Here is a 26538-nt window from a genome sequence, read left to right as displayed (position 1 = left end):
TGTATAACTGAATCACTTGGCTGTACACCTGAAACTAATACAATATTGTAAATCTGCTATTCTCCAATATAAAATAAAAAAAATTTTTTAAACTATTAACATTGGTTATCTCTGGATTATGAGCTATTGAGTAACTTTTTCCACTGACTCAGATGATTTGACAATGAATATGGAATACCTTGGCAATAAATTATAAGATATAATCTTCTTTCTTTAAAAGGGTAAGTGAGCAATGTACATGGCTGGACAATTCTTAAGAAATATATATTCTCAAAAGAAATATAAATAGCCAATAGCCATATGAAAACAAAATTTCAACCTTACTAGTAATCAAATAAATACAAATTTTTAAAAAGTAATAAGCTTTTGTCAACCAGATTGACAAAGATTATAAAGATTGAAAATATCAAGTAATACCAAGATCTCAAAGGCAAAGGCAAGGGCACCAGCTCAGTCAACATCTGAATTATCTTTTTTTTAAATGCAAATATACAGAGAGAGATTTTGACCCAGCAACTGAACTTCAAAGAAGTTATCTTAAAGTATTAAATCTAGGGAACAGTTCTCGGAGTTTTCTGAGATGCTGTTCGTGGTTTATAATCCTCAAATTTGGCTCGAACAGAATTTTCCACTTCTTTCATGAAAAAAAAGAATTAAACCTAACCAGATAAGTATAGAAAACTATAAATTCAAATATATTTACAGAAGCATTATTGGCAAGTGGGTAAGATTAGAAACAAAATGTCCAGTAAGTATTTTAATGAAATACACCTCAATCACCTAAGTGATGTTATAGACCAGTGATTCTTTTTTTTTTTTTTTAAATTATTTATTTATTTATTTATTTTTGGCTGCGTTGGGTCTTCGTTGCTGTGCGCGGGCTTTCTCCAGTTGCGTCGAGCGGGGGCTCCTCTTTGCTGCGGTGCACGGGCCTCTCACTGCAGTGGCCTCTCTCGCTGCGGAGCACGGGCTCTAAGTGCACGGGCTTCAGTAGTTGTGGCGCACGGGTTCAGTTGCTCTGCGGCACGTGGGATCTTCCCAGACCAGGGATCAGATCAAACCCATGTCCCCTGCATTGGCAGGCGGATTTTTAACCACTGCACCACCAGGGAAGTCCCTAGACCAGTGATTCTAAAGAGGAGTGCCCCCTCCTTAAAAACCACTCATTCAGGGCTTCCCTGGTTGTGCAGTGGTTAGGAATCCACCTGCTAATGCAGGGGACACGGGTTCGAGCCCTGGTCCGGGAAGATCCCACATGTTGCGGAGCAACTAAGCCCGTGCGCCACAACTACTGAGCCTGCGCTCTAGAGCCCGCGAGCCATAACTACTGAAGCCTGCGTGCCAGAACTACTGAAGCCTGCGCGCCTAGAGCCCGTGCTCCGCAACAAGAGAAGCCACCGCAATGAGAAGCCCACACACCCCAACCAAGAGTAGCCCCCGCTCACCGCAACTAAAGAAAGCCTGCGCGCAGCAACAAAGACCCAACGCAGCCAAAAATAAAAATAAATAAATAAATGTATTAAAAAAACCATTCATTCAACCCCTGCTACCCATGATACTCATGAGATGGTGTTAGTTCCCTCAAGAATGTTAGGTCAGGAAAAAAGCTGAAAATAACTATGTAGGAGCCTAACACATAAAGAAAGTTACTTTATAATGTTTAATGAAAAAAATCAGACTATAAAACCATGTGTGAAGAATGATCCCTTTTTGTTTTAATAGAAAAGCATGTATATATAGCCCATTCTTCCCCAAAATGTTTCCAGTGGTTATCCCTGTGAAGCAAGATTATGACCTGTTCAGTTTGGGATTTTTATTTCTATTTGATTAGGAGATTAGCTACACTCTATATTTCTATAATAACTTTTACTATGTAATAGGAAATGATTACTTAATAATCCTTAAATAATTACCACATAATAATTCTTTAAAAAGAAAAAAATGATGTAAACCGCCCCCCCCCCATTAGCTCCACACGCCTAAGGATAAATGCTGAAGTCCTTAGCATGGCATTCAGGGCCCATAAACTATACCTCCGGCCTGTCCCTCAAGCCTCCTTTCCTGCCACTCCCCGTACCAGGACCTGCCCTCTCACCAGTGGAGCAAAGCGCTTGCTCTCACCTCTCCATGTAGTGCATGTCCTGCTCCCTTTGAGGTCACCTTCATAGGCTTATGAGGGGCTCCTTCTATGACCGAGAGGGACAGAGCCCTTCCTTTGGGATGAAGAAGGTGTCACCCTGGTAATATGAGCAAACCAGGAAAAAGGCAGAGCAGAGAGCTTCTTTCCAAAAATGAATTGACTATTTTTCTGAGCATATAAGTGGTTCCAAATTAAGTTTCTCTTCGTATGTTCTCTTTACTTGATGTTGTCTCACAGGAGGTGAGAGAATGAATTGCTTTTTTTTCCCCTCTCTTTCTGGGTCCCCAGTTCAGCAGAGCTGTAAAACTTCTTTTCAGGTTGCTTAAACCTGCGTCAGATATTTGCGAAGTCTGAGATTGCCTTGCTTGGTGCTTTACTTGGCTGCCCTCAGATTCTCTTCCAGAGACCAGGTGAATGAATGGTGAATAGACTCCAGTGTTCTGGAGGGAAATGGGGAAATGGGGAAATGGCCAATTATTAACAGTACTCAAGCAGAAAATTTACTCTAAAAGATATTGAGATGTTTCTTTGAAGCTCAGCCATTTCCATTCCTTATGCTATATTTTTGTTGCCTTTGGACAGAAAGGATTTTTAAAAAACAATTTTGATTACATTTTAACCTTGGGACAGATGACTATTTCCAACAGAAAACAGTGGGCCTTTCACACCCTCTGTGTCCTTTTATGGCACCTGAACAATAACCCTTTCAGGTTTTCAGTGAGTGCGGATAGGTTAGCCAAGCTCAAAAGAGGCCTGGCTGCACTTTGAGCAAAGCTCAAATAACCCATTGAGGAAGCATGCTTGCCTGTTCTTTTTTTTTTTTTTTTTTTTTAACATCTTTATTGGAGTATAATTGCTTTACAATGGTGTGTTAGTTTCTGCTTTATAACAAAGTGAATCAGTTATACATATACATATGTTCCCATATCTCTTCCCTCTTGCGTCTCCCTCCCACCCTCCCTATCCCACCCCTCTTAGGTGGTCACAAAGCACCGAGCTGATCTCTCTGTGCTATGTGGCTGCTTCCCACTATCTATTTTACATTTGGTAGTGTATATATGTCCATGCCACTCTCCCACTTTGTCACAGCTTACCCTTCCCCCTCCCCGTGTCCTCAAGTCCATTCTCTAGTAGGTCTGTGTCTTTATTCCCATCTTACCCCTAGGTTCTTCATGAACTTTTTTATTTTTTTCTTAGATTCCATATATGTGTTAGCATATGGTATTTGCTTTTCTCTTTCTGACTTACTTCACTCTGTATGACAGACTCTAGGTCCATCCACCTCACGACAAATAACTCAATTTCGTTTCTTTTTATGGCTGAGTAATATTCCGTTGTATATATGTGCCACATCTTCTTTATCCATTCATCTGTCGATGGACACTTAGGTTGCTTCCATGTCCTGGTTATTGTAAATAGAGCTGCAATGAACATTTTGGTACATGACTCTTTTTAAATTATGGTTTTCTCAGGGTATATGCACAGTAGTGGGATTGCTGGGTCGTATGGTAATTCTATTTTTAGTTCTTTAAGGAACCTCCATACTGTTCTCCATAGTGGCTGTATCGATTTACATTCCCACCAACAGTGCAAGAGGGTTCCCTTTTCTCCACACCCTCTCCAGCATTTATTGTTTCTAGATTTTTTGATGATGGCCATTCTGACCGATGTGAGGTGATACCTCATTGTAGTTTTGAGTTGCATTTCTCTAATGATTAATGATGTTGAGCATTCTTTCATGTGTTTGTTGGCAATCTGTATATCTTCTTTGGAGAAATGTCTATTTAGGTCTTCTGCCCATTTGTGGATTGGGTTGTTTGTTTTTTTGATATTGAGCTGCATGAGCTGCTTGTAAGTTTTGGAGATTAATCCTTTGTCAGTTGCTTCATTTGCAAATATTTTCTCCCATTCTGAGGCTTGTCTTTTGGTCTTGTTTATGGTTTCCTTTGCTGTGCAAAAGCTTTTAAGTTTCATTAGGTCCCATTTGTTTATTTTTGTTTTTATTTCCATTTCTCTAGGAGATGGGTCAAAAAGGATCTTGCTGTGATTTATGTCATAGAGTGTTCTGCCTATGTTTTCCTCTAAGAGCTTGATAGTGTCTGGCCTTACATTTAGGTCTTTAATCCATTTTGAGTTTATCTTTGTGTATGGTGTTAGGGAGTGTTCTAATTTCATACTTTTACATGTACCTGTCCAGTTTTCCCAGCACCACTTATTGAAGAGGCTGTCTTTTCTCCACTGTATATTGTTGCCTCCTTTATCGAAGATAAGGTGAGCATATGTGCGTGGGTTTATCTCTGGGCCTGTTCTTATTTGAGAAGGTTCTCCCGGCCCTTATGACAGCAACAGCTACCTTCTTCCCTCTGAGATCATTAGGCTCCAAATGCGAGTGGCCCTCCTCTCTGGAATAGAGGTGTCTTCCCACTGTTCAACCGGATTTTCAAACCAGATTCAGCCCCAAGCAAAACTTGGAAGGAAGAGAAGATTCTCTCAGTGCCATCTTCCTTCAAATTAGAGAATAAACAGCCTGGATGCCAGGCCCCTCGTTTCTCCCCAGCCAGCTCTGAAGTACCAGAAATTCTAAGATCTAAACTTAATACTTTGATCTCAGTTAAAATTCAAGAAGGAATAACACACACTTTTTATTTTGTGATATCCAGCCTTTGAGACACTGACAGGTTTTTTTCATTGTTCTCTGCTGGAGATCATCCCTGAATCAGATGCCAGATCTTGATTTCTACTACCCTGGAATGAGTCAAGAGAAATTTGAAATGAAAAGCCAACCAAAATAACAGGTTTTTCTGCTTGCTGCTTCCTCCCTCCCACTCCAGACACACACACACACACCCCAGAGCTCTGAGCTGGGAAGAGACTAGCTTGGGAGCGAAAGAACAGAGTGAGCCGTGGGAAGTGTCCCTGCACTTACCCCCAGCCCACCCCGTGCCCCAGCTACCCTATCGTTCAGGGGACCTGAGAGAAGAGTGGGCCTGGGTCCAGCCACCCTGCATGGAACTTCTGGCGTGTGGAAGCCCTGCCGATGCTCTCCCTTCCCCTGACCCCAGGGAATGGAGTAGTTGAAATGGTGGCATGGCCTCTCCAGGTGCTGGAGAGCTTGCAGAAGCCCCTTGGCTCTTCTAGTCTCCCAAGGGGGTTGGAAATGACCACAGTTTTCCATGGCTCCCAAGTGAAACTTAAAAAGTCATTAGGAGAGAGAGCCAAGGTGCTGCTGGGAGGTTGCCCGGCAGAGGAAATGGGCACCCCCATTCGAGGATAGGGCACACACCTTCCCAGGGATGGGGACTTCGCTTCATCTCCGAGGGATCGCCGTGCCAGCTAACCCTAACCCGCGCAGGGGCAGGACGAAGTGACGGCAGCCCCGAGCTGACACCCTCTGAACCAGGCACGTTCCATGCTCAGGGACACACAGGCCACGCAATGGGACCAGGTCAGGAGATGGGCAGCCTGCCCTGCCCCACCCCAGGTCTGCCTGGGGCTTTGTGCACCCGGAGCTCCAAGTCAGGCCAGAGAGCAGGGGAGAAGCATGGAAGGGAGCTCTGAGTTGGACTGTGAGTGGCTTAGGAGACCTGAAGTGGCCAAGATGAAGGGCAGTAATGACCAGATTACGTTGCCTGCGTCAGGGCGCTGTGGGTTAAAACTCATGTTCAGAAATCAGCTTGCGTGACAGAAGTAAGTCCCAGGGCGGCACTGACCAGCAGTGTGATCTTGGGCAGGTTGTTTTATTTCTCTGGGTTGTGTGACAACTCCTCCCCACCCCCGACCCCCATGACTCTTCAAAATGAAATTTTTCCAGCTCTGGGAGTCTTTCTACAGCCTCTGGGGGTGGCCCAGCCGCTGACCCAAGCCGAGTTTCTACTGCATGTTTCATGCGGTCGTGGATTCAGAAAATGAGTCCATCGGTGGAGGAGGACAGCGAGTTGGTGGGTTCTGCCTCTTCCTCTGTCATTTCCCTTCATCCTGTGCCCCAGCTCCCCAGCGGAGGGAACTCCCCGCCCTGCGCTGGGAACGCCTGCCGCATCACCACTTTTAAAATAGTCCTGTAGAGGGCACAGTTTCCTTGTCCAGAGGCTGCCGGGGTTCAGCCGGGTCCTGAAGCCTCTTCCATCCATCCATCCATTCATCCATCCATCTATCCATCCAATAATCTCGTCAAAGCACCGAGGATAGCACTGCAGGGAATATGGAGAAGCATAGGGACCACCTCTGACTGCAACAAGCTCCTGGCACAGCTCTAGGGAAGAAGACAAAGACGCGGACCCATTGCGCTGACTCCAGGACATATTCAAGTCAAGGCAGCACACAGATTCCAGGTGCTTAGAAATTCAGAAGACGTCTAGACTGGTGCCAACAGTCTCCAAGGAAGATGTCAAAATGTGGTGGCACTGGAAGCAGACCTTGATGGATTTGGAGACCAATGCCAAGCCAACAGAGACAGAAAATGGCGAGGTCTTATTAAAAACTCTTATTTTTAAATTGAAATTCAATGTGTTTTAATTGTTCACTTTAAAATGGCTAATTTTATGTTATGGACTTTCACTTTAAAAAAATTACATGAGATAGTTCTGTGTGTGTGTGCATATATATACATAAATACATGCGCACACACATATATATGTTTTAATTTATTTATTGTTGCACTAGGTAATAATTCTCATGGTTCAAAATCCAAAGATAAAAGGAGTGTACAGTAAAAACTCTTCTTTCAGTCTTTCCTCCAAATGCCCACTTTCCCCTTCCAAAACAACGAATGCCATAGTTCCTTTTGTATCTATCCAAAGATGTTCTATGGAAACATAAAGAGCTGGGTATATGTAGTCTTTATTTCCATTCTTTTTCACACAAACGGTAGCCTACTCTGTATACTTTTGGGCACCTTGCTTTGATCACTGAATGTGCATTCATACCTTATGTACCAACTCTCTAAACACTTTATATTTATTAACTTATTTAATCATCACAACATGCCTATGATACATCATCTACAGATGCCACTATAATCTTCATCACCTTCATTATTTTTTTAATTTATTTTTGGCTGCACTATGTCTTTGTTTCTGCACGTAGGCTTTCTCTAGTTGCGGCGAGCGGGGGCTACTCTTCCTCGCAGTGCGTGTGCTTCTCATCGCAGTGGCTTCTCTTGTTGCGGACCACAGGCTCTGGGTGTGCTGGCTTCAGTAGTTGTGGCACATGGGCTCAGTAGTTGTGGCACGGGGGCTCTAGAGCGCAGGCTCAGTAGTCGTGGTGCACAGGCTTAGTTGCTTCGTGACATGTGGGATTGTCCCGGACCAGGGCTCAAACCCATGTCCCCTGCAGTGGCAGGTGGATTCTTGACCACTGCGCCACCGGGGAAGCCAATCCTCATTTTTATAGGGAAGAAAATTGAGGTCCAAGAAGATAAATGCCTACAGGTCATGCATCTAGTAACTGGGGGAGGCAGGACTTAAACCCAGGCAGTCTGACTCCAGAATATTTGCTTTTTTAAAAAAATTTATTTTATCGGAGTATAGTTGATTTACAGTGTTGTGTTAATTTCTACTGTACAGCAAAGTGATTCAGTTATGCATATATATATATACATTCTTTTTCATCAGAATATTTGCTTTTAACCACTCAACTTTATAGCTTCTACCTAAAGAACTTTCTCATTCTTTTTTACAGATGCATAGTGTCCCATTCTATGGCTGTACCATAATTTATTCAACCTAACTCTACTGATGAACATTTAGGTTTTCCCCCAATCTTCTGCTGTTACAAAAATTGCTGCAGTGAGTAAGCTTGGATAGATGGCATTTCACATGTGTGACTCTTCACAATACATTTTTAGAAGTGAAATTTCTAACACAATTTTTGATGGCTATTGCACAACTGCCCTCCTTCTTGCCCAGGAGTTATAGAGGAGACCATCCCTCCTTTCAAGAACTTCCAGTCTTATTGGGAGAGGCTGGGAGACAAGTCACGACAGACCATCAGTAAGCCCTTATTTAATGAATAAACGAGGATTAAAGACCTAAATGTAAGGCCAGACACTATAAAACTCATAGAGGAAAACATAGGCAGAACACTCTATGACATAAATCACAGCAAGACCCTTTTTGACCCACCTCCTAGAGAAATGGAAATAAAAGCATAAATAAACAAATGGGACCTAATGAAACTTAAAAGCTTTTGCACAGCAAAGGAAACCATAAACAAGACAAAAAGACAACCTCAGAATGGGAGAAAATATTTTCAAGTGAAGCAACTGACAAAGGCTTAATCTCCAAAATATACAAGCAGCTCATGCAGCTCAATATCAAAAAAACAAACAACCCAATCCAAAAATGGGCAGAAAACCTAAATAGACATTTCTCCAAAGAAGATATACAGATTGCCAGCAAACACATGAAAGGATGCTCAACATCACTAATCATTAGAGAAATGCAAATCAAAAGTACAATGAGGTATCACCTCACACCGGTCAGAATGGCCATCATCAAAAAATCTAGAAACAATAAATGCTGGAGAGGGTGTGGAGAAAAGGGAACCCTCTTGCACTGTTGGTGGGAATGTAAATTGATACAGCCACTATGGAGAACAGTATGGAGGTTCCTTAAAAAACTAAAAATAGAACTACCAGACGACCCAGCAATCCCACTCCTGGGCACATACCCTGAGAAAACCATAATTCAAAAAGAGTCATGTCCCACAATGTTCATCGCAGCTCTATTTACAATAACCAGGACATGGAAGCAACCTAAGTGTCCATCGACAGATGAATGAATAAAGAAGATGTGGCACATGTATACAATAGAATATTACTCAGCCATAAGAAGAAACGAAACTGAGTTATTTGTAGTGAGGTGGATGGACCTAGAGTCTGTCATACAGAGTGAAGTAAGTCAGAAAGAGAAAAACAAATACCATATGCTAACACATATATATCTAAAAAAAAAAAAAGGTTCTGAAGAACCTAGGGGCAGGACAGGAATAAAGACGCAGACCTACTAGAGAACGGACTTGAGGACACGGGGAGGGGGAAGGGTAAGCTGTGACAAAGTGGGAGAGTGGCATGGACATATATACACTACCAAATGTAAAATAGATAGCTAGTGGGAAGCAGCTGCATAGCACAAGGAGATCAGCTTGGTGCTTTGTGACCACCCAGAGGGGTGGGATAGGGACGGTGGGAGGGAGATGCAAGAGGGAGGAGATATGGGGATATATGTATACATATAGCTGATTCCCTTTGTTGTACAGCAGACACTAACACCATTGTAAAGCAATTATACTCCAATAAAGATGTTAAAAATAACAATAATAAATAAATAAATAAATAAATGAATCAGACTTAACTTGTGTACTTGTTACCAACCCCGGTTCTTGGACTCTTTAAGCAATAGAAGTTGATAAGAGGCCAGACGAGAGGGCGAGAACAAGTAACAGGTTCTCTTGCTCGCCCCCTGAGTGGGTGGTGAGGTGGTCCTGTAAATGGGGTGAGGGCAGCGATGGGTGGGTGGGTAGCCAGAGGGGTAGCTTAGGTGGTCTGCCCACCCCCTTGGTGGTGCTGTGTGTTGAGTGCATGCACAGAACCCTGCTTTTGCTTCTGCCACCTCAGAAGTGGCAGTTGGGTTTTGGCCTTTTTGTATTTTGTTCATAATTTGCCCCAACTGCCCATGCGTGTAGTTGTTTTTAGTCCCTTAATGTTTCTTTGTATTCAGATCCACGAGGAGATGTTTGTCCAGGTGCAAGCACTGCAGTAAAGGGTCCCAGGTCCCAGCCTGTCTCGTTTTGAAGAAGACGGAATACAGATCATAGAGTAGGCTCACCAGGCCCCCTACCATGTGGCCAGTTTAGGCTGTGTGTTTGTGAAAGAAAAAAAATCACCAGGAAGCCCTTGTTCACAATCACTGAGTCTCCCCAGCAGGCCCTCATTTTATTGCACCACAAGGTGGAGAACGATTCAAATGCTTCTTAATCCAGATCCGTTCCTCACCATCTTCAGGGGAGGGTTGGAAGATGCATGGATACAGCAAGAGGTTAAGGAATTTTCTATTTTCAGTGAAAGAAGAAGGCAAGTCTTCGCCATTTGCTAAAATTGGAATTTGGCAAGTGGCCATTAAATAGCACGTGCATTTTAGTCCTCCTTGAATTTTATTTATTTATTTATTCATTCATTCATTCATTCATTCATTTTTATTTTTTAAAAAATCAGGTCTGGGACTTCCCTGGTGGTCCAGTGGTGGTAGAGAATTGGCCTTCCAATGCAGGGGACACGGGTTCGATCCCTGGTCAGGGCACTAAGATCCCATATGCCATGGGGCAACTAAGCCCACGTGCCACAACTACTGAGCCCGCATGCCTCAACTAGAGAGCCTGCGTGCCCCAAACTACAGAGCCAACGTGCTCTGGAGCCTGTGCGCCACAACTAGAGAAGAGAAAACTCACACACCACAACTAGAGAGAAGCCCGTGTGCCGCAACGAAAGATCCCATGTGCCTCAACGAAGATCCCACATGCCGCAACTAAGACCCGATGCAGCCAAACAAACAAACAAACAAATAAATAAATAAATCTTAAAAAAAAAAAATCAGGTCTTAGTTTGCATCCAAGTGATTTTAAAAGTGCAGGCTCTAACCGGATGCTAGCGTTTGAGTTCTTGCTTCCCCTTCTTACTAATCAATTGCTGCCCAGGCTGCTTTTCAGCCAATACCCTTTCACTCAGGTGCACATATTTATTGAAATCCTACTATGCTCCTGGTACCTATCACATAAAGATGAATAACACACAAGTAGGCTGCTTCAAGTGACTCCCAGCAGGAGGAAATGCAAATATCCAGGCTTAACTACCTGCCGGAGGAAAAATGTTCCCCCCTTGTGGGAGTACACACTTGGCTTCAGTTTGTGGGAAGGAACGGCACTGTCTTTGATCTGGCACTCATTTCTTTGTGAGCTAAGATTTGTTCCTATTTATAATTCTCCAAGAGAGCTCAGGGCAGCATTAGGAGAAAGGAGTGACCTTAAACTAATATGTGTAAATTAAAATATTTCAAGGTCTAGGGGCCACCATCTGCGGTTATTAATAGATGGAGAATTATTTGACCTCAGCATGACAGGGATTTTTCAGTCAGTTGGGAGGGACTCTCCCAAGAAGATTTGATCCACACCCTAAAGATCAAGTGAAAAATATGCTGATAGATGGAGAACCTTAAGAGGAAGATGGAAACAGATGTTAGCTTATTCTCTGTCCTCACCCCCTTCCTGCTCCTTAAAGAAAGTGCGGGTTTTCATCAGTGAGCAGAAAACGCCCCCGGAAGCAGCAGGCACCCTCCATCTTTAACACCGTTCCTCACTTGCTGGCTATGATTTCTGAGACTGTATGGACGCAGTGGCTGCATCAGGTTTCCAGAGTCAACACGTTGCAAACCCACTGGATGCTCAAGAGCTGGATAAAGTAATTATTATAGTCCAAGGATTGGCCCAGAGGTTAAAAACAAAAACAAACAAGGACACAAACAAAACCCCTTTGTTTAACAAGGTGCCACAGATCATCATCGGGAGAAGTCACTTTTCTTCTCCTTCTACAGTCCTGGGAAAGGGGTAAATTATGTCCTGCTTGGTGGGATTGTACTGTCAGCCAGCACCTGTTTAGTTCTTGCTGCCTACCAGGCATCGCCCGGATTACCTCGTTTAATCTGCATGACAATCCTCAGCCACATTGACATAGCTATTATCATCCCAGACAGAATTGCAGGCACAGAGGGATGAAGTAACTTGCCCAAGATCACAGATAATAAAGGGCCTAGTTATGGAGCTGCCAACATAGGGCAGGGATGGCTGCTTACCCCACCCAGAGACATGGGAAGGGGTTGGGGGGCTGTGCCTGACCCTGATCATCTCCTTGTCAGTGTCCAGGCACCCGTGGGGGGGAGAGGGGGATGGCGATGGCAGAACACAAGACTTCCCGCTCACTACTCTCCCTCTGATGATGAGGCCAGGTTGCCGCCCCGACAGAGGTAAGCAGGAGTCTTAGGTTTGGCTGGGGAGGGCCAGGGTGCCAGGGCAGAGTGGGCACCCAAGAGGACTGCGCAGGAGCTGAGGCTCCAAGACTCCTGGGCTTGTTCCATCGTCCCATCACGTTTCACTTAAAAAACACAAATCTGAAGATAAAATGATTCAGAATTTGAAGGCCGCAACCGCAGAGCATTAAGCCCCAAGCCCTTCTAAGTGCAGGCCTGTGTGACTGCACTAGTTGCATGTCCAGGAAGCAAGCCCTGGCCACAGGCACCCACGCCAACATACTGACTATGGTCAGTGGAAGATCATGGAAAACTGAAAAGTCAGAATGTAAAGATTTGTTCAGACTGTAAAAATCTGCCCTGCCATTTCACTTTGAAAAGTAAAAACTGCTGTGAAATATACAGTGCTACTATTAGTCCCCACAAATAACTTCATTCCCGACACCTCCCTAAGGAGCGTCTTTCTTTATGAAGCCTGACTTGGCCTTCCTAAATAGAATTGACCACTCTTGTATTGTGCTCCTTGCTAATTTGTGTAATTATAATAATGTTCGGATCTTGGGCTTAAGAATCGGACACACCTGGGCTGGAATCCCGGCTCTGTCAGTGACCTGTTGTGAGACCCGGGCAAATTACTTGCTTCTGCTCTTCTTGAGGACGGGGATAGTGCAACTCTGGTAGCTGCAGCCATGCTGTACTGGATAGGCTGAAGGATGGCAGTCAGCTTGAAATGAGACCACAGGACTTGTCCTGACCTATGTTTTCAAAAGTAAGCACATTCGGGGATATGGGGACGTGTGTATGCATATGGCTGATTCGCTTTGTTGTGCAACAGAAACTAACACAGTATTGTGAAGCAATTATACTCCAATAAAGATCTATTAAAAATAAATAAATAAAAGCTTGAGAGATTAAAAAAAAAAGTAAGCACATTCGTTTTCACTCAGATTTTATGTTTATTTGGCCTGGCTTTGGTGCGTGGGAGGGGGGAGGGGGCGGTCATGGAGATGAAGAGGGTAAAGGGCATTAGCCATTGATGAGACTAATGCTTACCAGGGTCTGACACGGAGAAAATTAACGGCAAATATTTATTATTAGTTTTTTCCACTAGACTGAGTTTCTTTTTTTTCTTTTATAAATTTATTTATTTATTTATTTATTGGCTGCGTTGGGTCTTCGTTTCTGTGTGCCGGCTTTCTCTAGTTGGCGTGCGTGCGCTGGGACTACTCTTTGTTACGGTGCGCGGGCTTCTCATTGCGGGGGCTTCTCTTTGTTGCGGAGCGCAGGCTCTAGGCACGCAGGCTGCAGTAGTTGTGGCGCACGGGCTTAGTTGCTCCGCGGCATGTGGGATCTTCCGGGACCAGGGCTGGAACCCGTGTCCCCTGCACTGGCAGGCGGATTCTTAACCACTGCACCACCAGGGAAGCCCCAAGACTGAGTTTCTTGAGAGCTGGGTCCCTGTATTATTCATCTGTGTCTAACATAATGCTTGGTACCAAATGTCGAATTTAAATGAATTTTCTTTGCAATCTTCACTAAAAATGAGGGTTTTATCGATTACTTGGGAGGGTGAATAAAAGAAACCTCTTTTAAGGCCTTTTGATATTCTGTTAGAAACAGAAAGATTAAAAACAAAAAGTTTCGGAAAATTAGGTCGACAAGGCCTTTTATGATCAAACATTCAAACCCATTCCTAAGTGCCTAGCACTTGGTTTGTCTCGTTTTTGTCTGCACTTATAATAGTAAGCCCGAACATCATTGATGGGGGTTTGAAACTCATTCGGTGAGATTCGATACACTACACTTTCACAAGTTTTATTCCAAAACGGCAAGGAAAAAGAAGAGAACGACTGCAGTGAACCAATGCTCACAACTTAGTGACCGCAGGATCACTTGGCGACGGCGACATTCTTGCTATGCAATCGCCGGGGAGTCCGGAGAGGACGCTCTCTGGATTGGTCAGAAGAAACATCTGTCCAGGTTCATTCACGAAGGGACTTGACGTGGGGCTCGGCCGGCAGAGCCTTCTGGCCAATCAGAGGACGCACGAGGGCGGGTTTTGCCGCAAGAGGGTGGAATGGAGCCTATCTCGGAAGGCGAGTATCCGCCAGGCAAACCGGCCTGTCGCCAGCGGAGGGGGCGTGGCCTCCGGCCGCGGGTTCCCGACTGCTTGGGCCTGCGCGCGGAGTGGGTGGGGCCCGCGTGCCTGGGCGGGGCGAGCGGTGTCAGCGGCGGAGCCGGATGCGGGCGGTGCCGCGGCCGCCGCTGCCCTGGGGATGGGCGGAGCCCCCGCCGCCAGTGCTGGTGGCCGCTGCGAGCGGCCGCCTCTGCTCCCGCGTGTCGCTGCTTCCCAAGGCGGCGGTATGCTGGGGAAAGGGGTAGTCGGCGGTGGCGGCGGCACCAAGGCGCCCAAGCCCTCCTTCGTGTCTTACGTGCGCCCCGAGGTGAGGGGGCGCCGCGCGGGCGGGGCGTCGGACTGGAGCGGCCGGGGCGAGGGGCGCCTGCAGCCCCTTACCCGCCGCAGGAAGAGCCGCGGGCGCTTCCTGCCCGGGTGCCGGAGGGGAGCCTAGCGGAGTGAGGCCCCCAGGGGCGCGCTGGGCTTCCCGGCGGACCCGGCTGGGGATCCCCGACGCGGGCAGGCAGGTGCTCGAGTGCAGGGCCCGGCTTGCTGGCGACCAGGTGAAGGGGCCCGAGCCGGGAAGGTACTGCGGCCCGGCACGCTCCTGGCTACAGTGGAGGGGAGCTGGGTTTGGGACACCGAGAGAGGGGAAGAGCAGGGACGTCTGGACCCCCTTGGGGACCTGCCCAGAGCCTGCAGTCCGGGCGGGTCTGCCCTGCCCTTGGAATTTCTCAGTGAATCTGTAGAGCTTGCTTATCTCAGCTGCTTGCTTCTGAGAGTGCTATTTGATGCCGCTGGCGGGATACCGTGCACTGCCTCCCGCTTCCCATCAGCACTGCAGGGAGAAAGTGTGGGTCGGTCCCGGCCTCAGTCAGCCTCTACCTCTTCCTTGTGAATTCCCCTCTGTCGCTTCTTCCCCCTTTCACTTCACCCCCTCACCATCACCCTTTCGACCCCCCTCCTGCTTTCCTCCTGGAGTTTTACTGTCAAGTTCATTCATTCATTCAGAAAATATTTTTTGAGCTCCTACTCAGTGCCAGGCGCTGTTCTAAAACTGCTTGGGGGTATACATCAATGAACAAAACAAAGATCCCCGTTCTCCCGGAGCTTATCTGAGGGAGAGAGGGGTAAACAATGAATAAAATAGGTATAAGTAAATTATATGGCATATTAGAAGTTGAAAGTATCATGGGAAAAGAAAAGACCTCCTTCTCCTCCTTGCACAGTGGCATCTGAGCAAAGACTTGAAGGATGCTTGGGATCTGAGGGAAGAGTCTGGAGTGCTGGAGGGCCGTCAAGGAAACCAGCCCTGCAGAATCCAGGGGAGGAGGGGGAGAGTCCTAGGAGAGGAGGTGAGCGAGGTTACAACCTGTAGGCCTTGCTGAGGGCTTCTTGAGCAATAGCTCCCAATCCAAATGCCTAATTAGATGCATTTTCCTTTTGGATTTCTGAAGGTTTTTTCCTGCTCCTCTCTCAGCACTTTAAACAGCAATGTGCAGAAGCAGCAGCGAACTCTTCGGCTGTCTTCACACCTCTGTAAAGCAGAGGCAGGTGGGCTGTGGATGAGAGGGCTTGATCAAGGACAGCTTCTCTAAGACCACCTGTGGCCTGAAGCCTTTGCATATATATCTTTAAATTCAAACGTGTGTCTTTTTTTCCAGTGGAGAGTACTCTTGAAATGGGTCTTATTTTTAGTCCTAATTTTTAAATAAAAACCACTTCCTCTGTAAGTGCTTGATAAGGAGTCAGGGTCATCTTGCATATTCAGCAGGCTCTCGTATAGTATGGAGGGTAAGAAATGTGGTCAGTTTCTCTTTGTGTCTTTTTTGATGGAGACCTGGTTGAAACACAACTGGTCTTTTAACCTTTCCTCTTTAGGGAGACTAAACTACAAGTGGAAGATCTTCTGAAATGTGGCCAGAGTTCAAGAATGTTCATATTTTTTATCCACCAAGAGCACATGTTGTAATTAGACATGTTTACCCTCTTTGCCCACAGCTCCTGATATATTTCCTTTGAGGGATAATTAGGGAAGGGGAGTGGTTCAGCCCCAAAATAAGCCTGAAGTGGTCACATTTTTCAGATCCTTATAGTTGGCAGTTTTGTTTTCTTGCAAGAAAATAGTGCTGTGTAGACACTATGCTTCTTTGTTGAAATCTGTCTCAAAAAATATTTTGTAACAGAGGATAAGGCTCTGACCTAAATCATGGATGGTTTTTAGAAGGTAAGGGAATGAGGGAGTAAGGAGACAATTTGCTGTTAAGTACAGTATAGCTTTTGCTAGCTATTACGTTATGGGAAATGCATGTGAGCAGCTTCAAGGTATAGCCTATGTGGCTCTGAGAGCACTGGATCTGGTAACCTTCTCTTGGCTCAGTAGGAGGAGACTTTAGAACACTTTTCTGAAGACTGTCATTCTGCTGTTTCTATTCCTTTCCCTCACACTGCCCTCATCTTTACTGCTTGTCACGTGTGTTTTCCTATCACTGTCTTCTTTGTATGCTCTTTGCTTTTGTTAGCTGGGAAGTCGCAATTTCTCACACACCTTTTTGCTGGTAGATCACTAAGCTTCCAGAACACCCTTCATGCCTTCATGGTGTAAAGTGCCTTATGATACCTGTGCCTGGTGATGAACTTGTTCTAGGCTGATCAGATCTTAGAAGATGTATCAACAGCTGCATTCTGTATGCCAAAGAGGCTATCAAGAGCCAGCACTTTCTATTAAAAACAGAAGGCTCAACTGGATAAAGTATTTGAAGATGATGCTTTACATGATGGCTTATTTTTTTTGTCTTGTGATCAGAAAGGATTGGCATTGGACAGCCTAAAATGAGGGGTGGGAGTTAACTTCACCTGTTAAAATTGGATCTCTGCCACAGTAACTTGGCTTTTCTGTTGTCATTGATTCTCCTAAATCAGTGAATGTGAAAGTTAAAATCCTGAACTGTAATTTAGGATCTTTGGTCATGTTTGTGAACTCTGCCCAGAGGGTTGCAGATCAGTAAATTGCGTAAATGGGAAGCTGATGGTTCTGGAAGCTGAGGTGAACAGGAGGGAGAGAGCTGGGCCTATCTTGGTGGTACCCAATGGCTGGTACTTAAAAACATCTCAACACCTCCACCCCAGCTTAGCCTCAGACACAAGGTGCCTCTGTGCCGGGGAACCCTGGATGCTGACCTCTGCTTCAGGGAGGTGTTTGGTTATTGTTTGGGTGCCAGATCCACTTTTCTTATTAAGTAAAACACCTGTTTGAATTATTATTATTTCAGAAGTCAAAGTGTTCATTGTAGAAAAATAGGACAATATAGATAAACAAATTTTTTACAGAAAAATTATAAGCTTATTAACGACTTGGAATGTATCCTGTCGGATACGTGTGTGGGTGTATGCATATGTTTTTTTTACCAAAATGGGACTAATATTGCTGATCACATTATTTTGTAATCTGCCCATTTCACCAGAAATGTATATTGTAAATGTCTTTCTATGTCCATTGTTAACCTATAACTTCGTTTTAAATTAGACCCCTTTTCCTCAACAGAAACAGACAGTGTGATGGGGAGATGTTAGGTAGCACGAAGAGCCCAAGAAAGTAGTGTGGTTTGTAAATGGTTTTCTAGTTAGTCACCTTCTCTGGTGCTGAATGACAATTCTGATTCTTTAAGACTGTCAGTTCTCTGCTCAGTTACCTGGAAATTGTAAGCACTGGTTTGGTAATTCATAGTGGTTAGAAATGCTTAGTGTCTGTACCTGGCAGCTTGTAAATAAAGGACCCTTAGGTGATCCTAAGAGAAAGTTCTGATTTAATAAGAGCCGGTTCCATTGTGATAAGGGAGCCGAATAAAAGCCTCAGGGTGCTTGTGTGTTGTTCTCTGAAACTAAGACCAGGAAAAATTCAGCTTTTAGAGTTTGCTGTACTTGTGCCCGTGTTTGTGTGGTATTCCAAATATGGTTAAGATGTACTTTCTAGTTGAGTTTAGGTCAGTGCTTGACTTGAATGTACTAATAATAGTTATTAATTACTTAGTTGTGGATTTTTAGACTTGGAAGAGAATTTAAAGATGATCCACTCCACCCCTGAACTCTTCCTCTGTTATGTTGATGTGGAAATGAGGCCCAGCGGGGTTAATTGCCCTACCCGGGGTACAGTGTTATTGTAGAACAGAGTTAAGAGCTGTCTCTGGAGGCCAGCAGTGCCTGTGGCTAAGCCAGACCCACAGCAGTTCAGGAAAGGTTTTATATAGATGTGGGGAGAAAAGGCAAGAAGAGACATGAAGATTGATAAGGGTCCAAAAAAAAATCCAGATTTAAGAGCCGATTTTTTTTCTTCTTATTGATCCCTCAGGGAAAAGAATGCATCCAATTGCCTCTTCCTCATTTAAGGCCATTTCTTTTGGTGGGGAGAAGTGAACCCATGATCCTGAATTCTTCCCAGAGATAGGACTGCAGATATATATCAAAATAAACAAACCAAGAATTCACTGATATTCATTAGGCACTTCTGTGTCCCAGAAACTGCTTATCTCATTTCATCTTCATCTGTCTTATGTGGCAGATACTACCATTACCTCTCTTTTTTTGTGTCTAGATGTGGAAAGTGAGACCCAGAGAGGTTAAGTACCTTACCCAGGGTCACAGCTGGCAAAGGTTGGTGCCAGAATTTAAACTAGGGCCTTCTGACTCCAGGGCCATTCTCTTATCCCTCTATTTGTGAATGCAGGGAATATCATTAGTGAAACATGCTTTATAGGCATGCCTGGTGTTTGCACGCTAGAGTGCTTTCTCATTCCTGTTCTCTAGCAGCGGTTTCTTTCTTGGCATTTGTTAGGTTCTCCACCAGGGGATCGTGAGCAGATATGGGGCTCGTTGGAGATACGGTTAATTTGTTCAACAGATATTTATTCAGCACCTACTAAGTACCAGGCACTATTCTAGATGTTGGGGATCCAAAACAGATGAAATGATTGAGATTATTTTTTGGTGGAACACTATGGTATTGGACTGCTAACTTTGATGACTTCGATGGATCGATGACGAGAGGAGATTGGCTTAGCCTAAAACAGACCTCCTTCCTCAGTCCTAGCAATAAGAAATACCTTTTAAAGCAAAATCTAGACCCATTACTTTAAGACTCTATAACTTTTTCTCCATTCCAAACTAATTTTTTAATGGCAGAATTTTCTCCTTCATCCATAGTGATTTAACAGGCCATTAAAGGACATTAAAAGTTCTTCCTAAAATGACCACTTTCTTAGCTGTGGCTTGAGCCTGATGATCTGTCTGAATCTTCCGCTTTTTCTCTCCTGCATGTGCTTCCTGCGGCATCTCCCTGGGTCCCATCCAACACCACACAGCTTCTGCAGATAGAGCACCAAAGATGTCATGAGGCTATTGTCAGGCAACACTTCCTGCAGCCCATCAAGCAGCTGCCACACAGACAGCCCCCGTCTTAGCCAGCCTCTCTTCTGCGCCCTGCTTCCGTCTCTGAAGCTAAAACCAGCACTGCTGTCAAAATCTTAGGCTGTGGGGAACCCATGCTTAGAAATTTAAAGTTCTAGATCCTTCTCTGAACAACCTCAACAGAATGTTTGATATCCTTTGACTACTTCCACGTGAAACTGTTTTATGTCACAGCGTGCTTTAGAGAGAACTCAGTTTTTGGGGGGGGGGGGTCAGAAAATTTTTTTATCACTTTAAAAGATGTATACCTTATTTTTATGATAAAGACAATGTTGCAGACTTTGGAAGTTAGAAAAATAAAATTACCCGTAATTATGCTACCCTAACCAAAGCAGTTATTTCCATTTTTTAGTATGTCTAGGCTTTGTCTGTGTCTTATGTGGTTGCACTCATAATATGTGTAAAAATTTGTAGCCTGCCCTGCAGTTGTTGTGTTTGAAGGTGGCACCGCTGATTTGTGTCAGCAGAGCAGAAACTTCGAGTCGTTTTTCCAGCAGGAAGCCTCCCTCAGGTTCTCATCAAGTTACGCTTGTGACTTCTGATGTGCTTTTTTTTGGAGAACAGTGGGTTTGCAGTTTAATGAATCATTTACAATAAACTTCTTGAGGTAGATTAGGAGGTAGGATTGAGCTGGAATAATTCTGCTAACCTCTAATATTCTGCTGCTTTGGAAGGCAGAAGAGAGGAGGTGGAAATGGAGAGGGACTCCAGGAGGGAGCGAAGCTGCCCGAGAACTGGAAGGGCCGCAGGGCTTCCCCCTTTCCTTAATCCCCTCTGCACACCTGGGGTGTCACCCTCCAAGGAGAGCAAGCACTTGTCCTCGCTCTCCCTTGCTAGCTGTGTGTGAGGCCAGTCCTTTAAGCCTTGGTCATAGTTCTACCCGAAAAGTGGGGATAATAATACCCATCTTGTCTGATAGGTATATGCGAACATTTATGAATCTGAACTGTGGCTGTGCACACAGAGCCCTCAGCAGAGTGCCTGGCGCCTGGGTGGCCTTCAGGAGCTGTGGGCTTTCATTGTTACTGTTGCTCAGGAGCCTCCTGGATGGTTTCAGAAAGTACTTAATTGTCAATCTTAGAATATAGGATCTTTCCCAGCTAAGGTATTAATGGCAGTGGAATATTTAGTTGTTGCGGTGTTGCCATGGTATCATGCCAGGAAAGTTCACTGTGGTAACTCTTTCTTAGAGTATTTTTCACTATTTCGGAAAGTTTCTTTTCTTCTTTTCTTTGTTCTTTTATACGTTTGAGAATGATTTGATTATATTTAAAATTCCAAACCTAATGAGAACATTTAGCAGTTGACTTTTTTCATTGTTAACATTTGGCCTTTGACATTTTGCTAGATTCTTTCTGTGGACTTATTTTTTCTCTTCCCTCATTTCTGAGTCTCTCTATCATAGGCCAGATTTTGTCCATCACATCTGGTCAATGACTTACTTAAGATACGAGTAAATAAAATCAAATTACCTCTGGGAGTAATAATTCTCTTTACCTACTTCAAAGGCAGTTGCCAGACTGTGCTGTTTTGATTTTATATGTAAACACTTTTCCCTCCTGTGCCCCTTCGTCATTCCTTGTAGACCTGGCTGGTGGGCAGCCTTTCAGAGGTGGCATCTAAACCGTCACTTGTTTACTTTGCAGGGAGAGAATGGCTTCAGCCACGAGAAAAGCAGGGTCTGTGTATGAAAGCGCTGGCCACAGTGGTGAAATATTTTGAAGTCTACCTTTCCCTTGTGACACGTTGCCAACCCCTGTTTTAGGCAGTGGTCCTGAGCTGCTGGGGTTTTTTGCTTTTGTTTTTGCTGAGAGAGTTTTTTAAGATTTCTGAGAATACATTTGAAGGGAATGATCCCAGTTTTTTGGATGAAAAATCTCACTGTGTTCGTACCTTTTCTCCATATATAAAATTGAATTCGTGTTTTGCTTTAATTCCTTGAGATCCACTTTCCAGTGTGACTTCACCTCTCCGAGCCTTCCTTTCCTCACCTGTGATGCCGGATGCCCATCTTCCCGGCAGGCTTATTTTGAGCGTGAGAAGAGAAATACCATGTACACCCAGCTTGGGACCTGATACGTGGCAGATACTCAACAACTGCTAGGTGCTTTCATTATTATTAACAGTAACTTGAATCAGAAGAATTATCGAGTGTGTAACTACCATTTGCTAAGCACTGTGTTAGAATTAGGAATGAAAAAAAAAAATAGCAGTCTGTGCACTCAGGAGGCTCACATTCTGCTGGAGAGATGACAGGTCGACAGATGGCCGTGACGTGCAGAGGTAGGTGCTGCCTGTTGATGAGGGGGCAGCACACGATGCTGTCGGGCACAGAGGAGGGCCCGCTGCTGCCTCTCAGCAGCATCTGGCCTCATCGGAAGGTTGCGTGGGACTTGGAAAGGGCAGCGTTGACGTGGGCTCCGCTGTGGGGAGGAGGAGGAGGACGCAGTGGGCAGGTAGGAGGCACAACGTGAAAGGCTTACAGGCGCGTGGGGACCAGGTGGTCAGACCATCTGTCCTCTTCCCTTATATAAGGTGCACGTGGAGGTGCAAGTGAGGCAGGTCCTGAAGAGTAGAATCCAGGGGCACCACTGGGACACGCCTGTTGTTCCCTGCTTTCTGTGGATGCTGCTTTACAGGTCCGTCTGGCTCTTGGTGAGCCTGTAGGCAGCTTCTCATTTGCCCCAGTTCCTCTTGCTCCAAGATCATGGAAAAGCTACTGCCCCAAGGCTTTTAGCTCCCTGCCAGCTACTCGGCTGACCTAGTATTTACATAGCAGCTCTGGAGGGGGACCAGGAGGGGACGCACAGAAGGCAGCGCCATGTGTTTCTGCAGCTGCTGTTGGTCCCATCAGTTCGCTTCAATGGTAAGACTCTGACAGGCCCGTGACTGCTCCCTGACACCTTTCTTCTAGCGCTTGTGCACATTCCAGCGCTGCCCTCTTCACTTTCAGTGTGATATGCAGGTTAGGAGCATGGCTTTGGAATTAGAGCTTTGCTACTTGCTGTATGGATTTAAGCTGGGTATGTAACTTCTCTGAGCCTCAGTTTCCTGACCTGTGAGATGGGAATGAAAGTAATAGTATCTAACCCATACAAGTGACGTTAGTCTTAAGTGAGGCGATCCGTGGAGAGTTGCTAACTCAGTACAACTTGGGCATGTAGTAAACACTTATGAAATGTTACCTGCTGTAGTTGCTGTTACTCTTCACCCCAGAAGCTGCAGCTGTGTGTCTTCATTCATGTGTTTGTTTCTTGGGCCGCCAGAGCAGGTCCCGATAATGGCAAGACTTGACCTGCATTCCCTTCGAGCACTGTTCTTCGCTTGCGCTCTCAGAGGCTTGTGTCTGGAGCCAGTGGTGCTGTCCCTCTTATTGGACCCTGCCATACCCACAGTGGGCGCCCTTTCCGTTTCCCCTCCGGCACCGATTTCTTTTTCAGTGAGTTGTTTCATGTATTCCCTCTCTGTCCTCCTGTAACAGTATCCTCCCTTGTCTCAAGGGCTTCCAGGAGGACCTGGGGTTTGGGCAGCATGTTAGGTCCTGGGCCTGAAACTCCAGTTCAGCTGCACTTCCCTCCTTCCTAGCTGCTGCCAGCGGCCCCTCCTTCCCGAGTCACGTGTGGTCCAAACCATTCACAGTCCCCAGGGTGCCCTTTGAGAGGGGCCTCTGTGGTGGTCTGTCTTCGTTTCCATCGCCACTCTTCCTGCTGGCATCTCCTCTCATGCCCGGGACCACCGACCACAGCTGCTTACCTGGTCTCTCCACCTGCCACTGCTCCCTTCTGCATGCCCCTCCCCGAGACACTCCTCCCATCACGGCCAGGCTCCTTTTGGATGCAGCCTTCACGTGTCATTTTCCTATTTAAGGGTCCTCCATGCCCCCTGCCCCTTCCACTGTTCCAAATCTTAACACGCTTTCCAGGCTAACCCCAGGTTCTGACTGCTGCTGGTTTGTTGAAAGATAAGTAGCTTGGATTTGGGAACCCTGGGCTCTGGCTGATTCTTTTCTGTGTGTCCTTGAGGGAGCCCCTTCAACCTCTTTGGGTCTCATTTCCTGATTTATAGAGTTGGATTAGACAAGTGTTTTTAAACGTATTTTGTGCAAGGAACTTTTTTTTTTTTTTTTGAACAGTGTGGTTCTTGAACAACTTTTTCAAAACGCACTGTCCCAAGTGCTGCTGTGGAGATTCAGACAGGCCCCAGGGGTGGGGAAGGGTGTGTGTGTGTCAGGGTGGGAGCGGGGACCCGCAGCAGGAACCTGTGTTCTTTCTGCTAACTGTGATCTCTTCCTTCAGCCCCTGTTGAGAAGTGCTATTTCAAATGAAATCATAAAGGAAACCCCAAAATAGAGAAAGACCAGAAGAGAGAGGGTATGAGAGGTACAGCGTGAAGAGCCCCAGACCAGGCAGTACGGAGGCTCTTGTTACTTCAGCCTCTCTGCATTCTCAAGTCTTTGCTCGTAACTGCCATCCTCCTTTTTGTCCGTGATACAGGCTGTCTATAGCTCTGGGTTTTGGTGATGCCATTTGAGTGTTTATTCTCTACTCCTTTGTGTATAATTGTTCTATGTCTGTGGCTCGTATTTCCCCAACAGAACTGTAAGCTCCTTGAGGGCAGGACTGTAGTGCCGGCCACTCAGTGTGGCCTTGTGGAGCTCAGGGTGGCTTCAGAGAGGGCTGAATGGACTGTGGCCCAAGGCCATCCCTGGAGAGGGCCTTAGAAGGTAGCTGGTGGGAGCTTCACTCAGAGGTCTTTTTTTTTTTTTTTTTTAGAATACAACATTTGAACATTTATTTAACTTTCTTTTATACTTACTTAGGGTTATACATTTCAAATATAACACTTTTAATTTTTGTTTACATCCCCGTCATTGAAGATGGCAAATGTTAACCAAAACAAATCACTGCAAAGTCACATGACCAAGGGCTTGGCTACAAGAAAGAACAAAGAATTAAAGTCCATGATGCAATTTACCAGACAATGATGCAGAGATGAGTTTGCAAGGAGCTAGCATTCTGGCTGGAGTGGTGGATGGAGGAGAGTGGGCACTGATTGTGGTCTGTGCTACAGAGAAATACAAAGAAACAAAAATAAAATACATTACTGTGGACTCCATTTACTCAGAAGTCGTTTTTATTTATCCTGCAGAGTGATTTGGGGGAGGTGAGGTTGAGAACTAGGTGAGGAACTTCAGCGTGATTGCTGACTCTACTCTTGGTCTTTGTGCCCCAAGAGTCTGCTTTGGCCTGAGATGCTTTACCTAAAAATACCCCTTTTCGCTGTCACTGTGGCACTTAGTTTGGTAAACTGGTGACCTGTGTGGACACCTGAAGCCCAGCTGTTCCCCATGATGTGTCTCCGGCTGCTCTGCTTCCTCAGGCAGCTCCAGTTCCAACAAGTGAGCAGTCCCTCTCTGTTGGAATTAAGCCAGCTTTTTGTTGAGGTCAGATCTGTGGGTTCCGAGGCTTACACTGCTACGGTGGGTCTTACCATTTCCTCTCTAGCCTGAGGTTCTTACTAGGGAGAATGTGCTAAAGTGTTTGGATTATTTAAAGGCCTGAGGAATGCCTGGTAAGAGTGATCCTTGCTAAGAAGCATGAGTAATCCTTTCACTGCTGTTCAGTAAATGATGGGCTGTCAAAACAGGTGAGGACTGTAGTTTGGATCTTGGTGGGCAGTTACTTTCTTCCTTCAAAAAGAAAAAATCTGAGGTAGGGGGAAAAAAGCAGTAAATCTAAATGTGAGAGAAAGGATTTAGAATGGCACAGGAGTAAGCATTGCTTAGCTGTTGGGGTAAGGGTGCTGTCTGAGGTTGTTGCCTATTTCCCTGTCCTGGAGACTTGTTACAGTTGAAGGGACACTTGATGGTATTATTATTATTTTTTTTAATTTAAAAAAATTTTTTTTATTTACTCCCCTTCCCCCCGCTTTTTTTTTTTTTAGTAGAGGGAAGGATTATTTATTTATTTATTTATTTATTTATTTATTTTTGGCTGTGTTGGGTCTTCGTTTCTGTGCGAGGGCTTTCTCTGGTTGTGGCAAGTGGGGGCCACTCTTCATCGCGGTGCGCGGGCCTCTCACTATTGCGGCCTCTCTTGTTGCGGAGCACAGGCTCCAGACGCGCAGGCTCAGTAGCTGTGGCTCACGAGCCTAGTTGCTCCGCGACATGTGGGATCTTCCCAGCCCAGGGCTCGAACCCGTGTCCCCTGCGTTGGCAGGCAGATTCTCAACCACTGCGCCACCAGGGAAGCCCCGTATTATTTTGTAATAAGAAAAAAGTTTAAGATTGACTGCCTAGGGCTGGGGGGCAGGGGCTATAGGGAGAATAGGGAGTGACTGCTCATCGGTACCTTTGGGGGTCATGAACATGTTCTAAAATTGATTCTAGTAATGGTTTTACAATTCTGTGAGTATACTGATAAACACCATTGCTTTGTATATTGTAAATGGGTGAATTGTATGGTATGTGAGTTATGTCTTAATAAAGCTTTTACAAAAACACAGTTTAAGAAACCGGACTAAACTTGGTACCAGAAGTCCTGAGTTCTGGCTTCACCACCTGTTTAACCCTGTGAGCCCAGGCACGTTATTTAACCTCTTGGAGCTTCATTGGCGTTATCTGTAAAGTGGGGATGAAAATTCCTTACAGGACTGTTGTCAAAATAAATGATGTAGAACATGTGAAACAGGACATAGTAAAACCGCCAGCAAATTATATATTTACGTGTTTAAGTTAGACATATATATACGTTTTTTTTAAATTAATTAATTAATTAATTTATTTTTGGCTGTGTTGGGTCTTAGTT

At 45.2% G+C, this 26538-nt stretch overlaps 1 protein-coding gene across 1 annotated transcript in view; it reads left to right on the top strand.

Moving 5' to 3' along the window:
* Positions 1-14404: 14404 nt before the first annotated feature.
* The window catches only part of MTMR12 (myotubularin related protein 12), a 67103-nt gene continuing 54969 nt past the window's right edge, over positions 14405-26538 (top strand). The window contains exon 1 of the mRNA XM_059916176.1: positions 14405-14597. Coding sequence (XP_059772159.1) covers positions 14430-14597 — 168 coding nt within the window. The 5' untranslated portion in view covers positions 14405-14429. The remainder of the gene's footprint in view (positions 14598-26538) is intronic.

This window comes from Balaenoptera ricei, chromosome 3, assembly GCF_028023285.1.
Source record: "Balaenoptera ricei isolate mBalRic1 chromosome 3, mBalRic1.hap2, whole genome shotgun sequence".
Taxonomy (NCBI): domain Eukaryota; kingdom Metazoa; phylum Chordata; class Mammalia; order Artiodactyla; family Balaenopteridae; genus Balaenoptera; species Balaenoptera ricei.
This window is presented reverse-complemented; position numbering and strand designations above follow the sequence as displayed.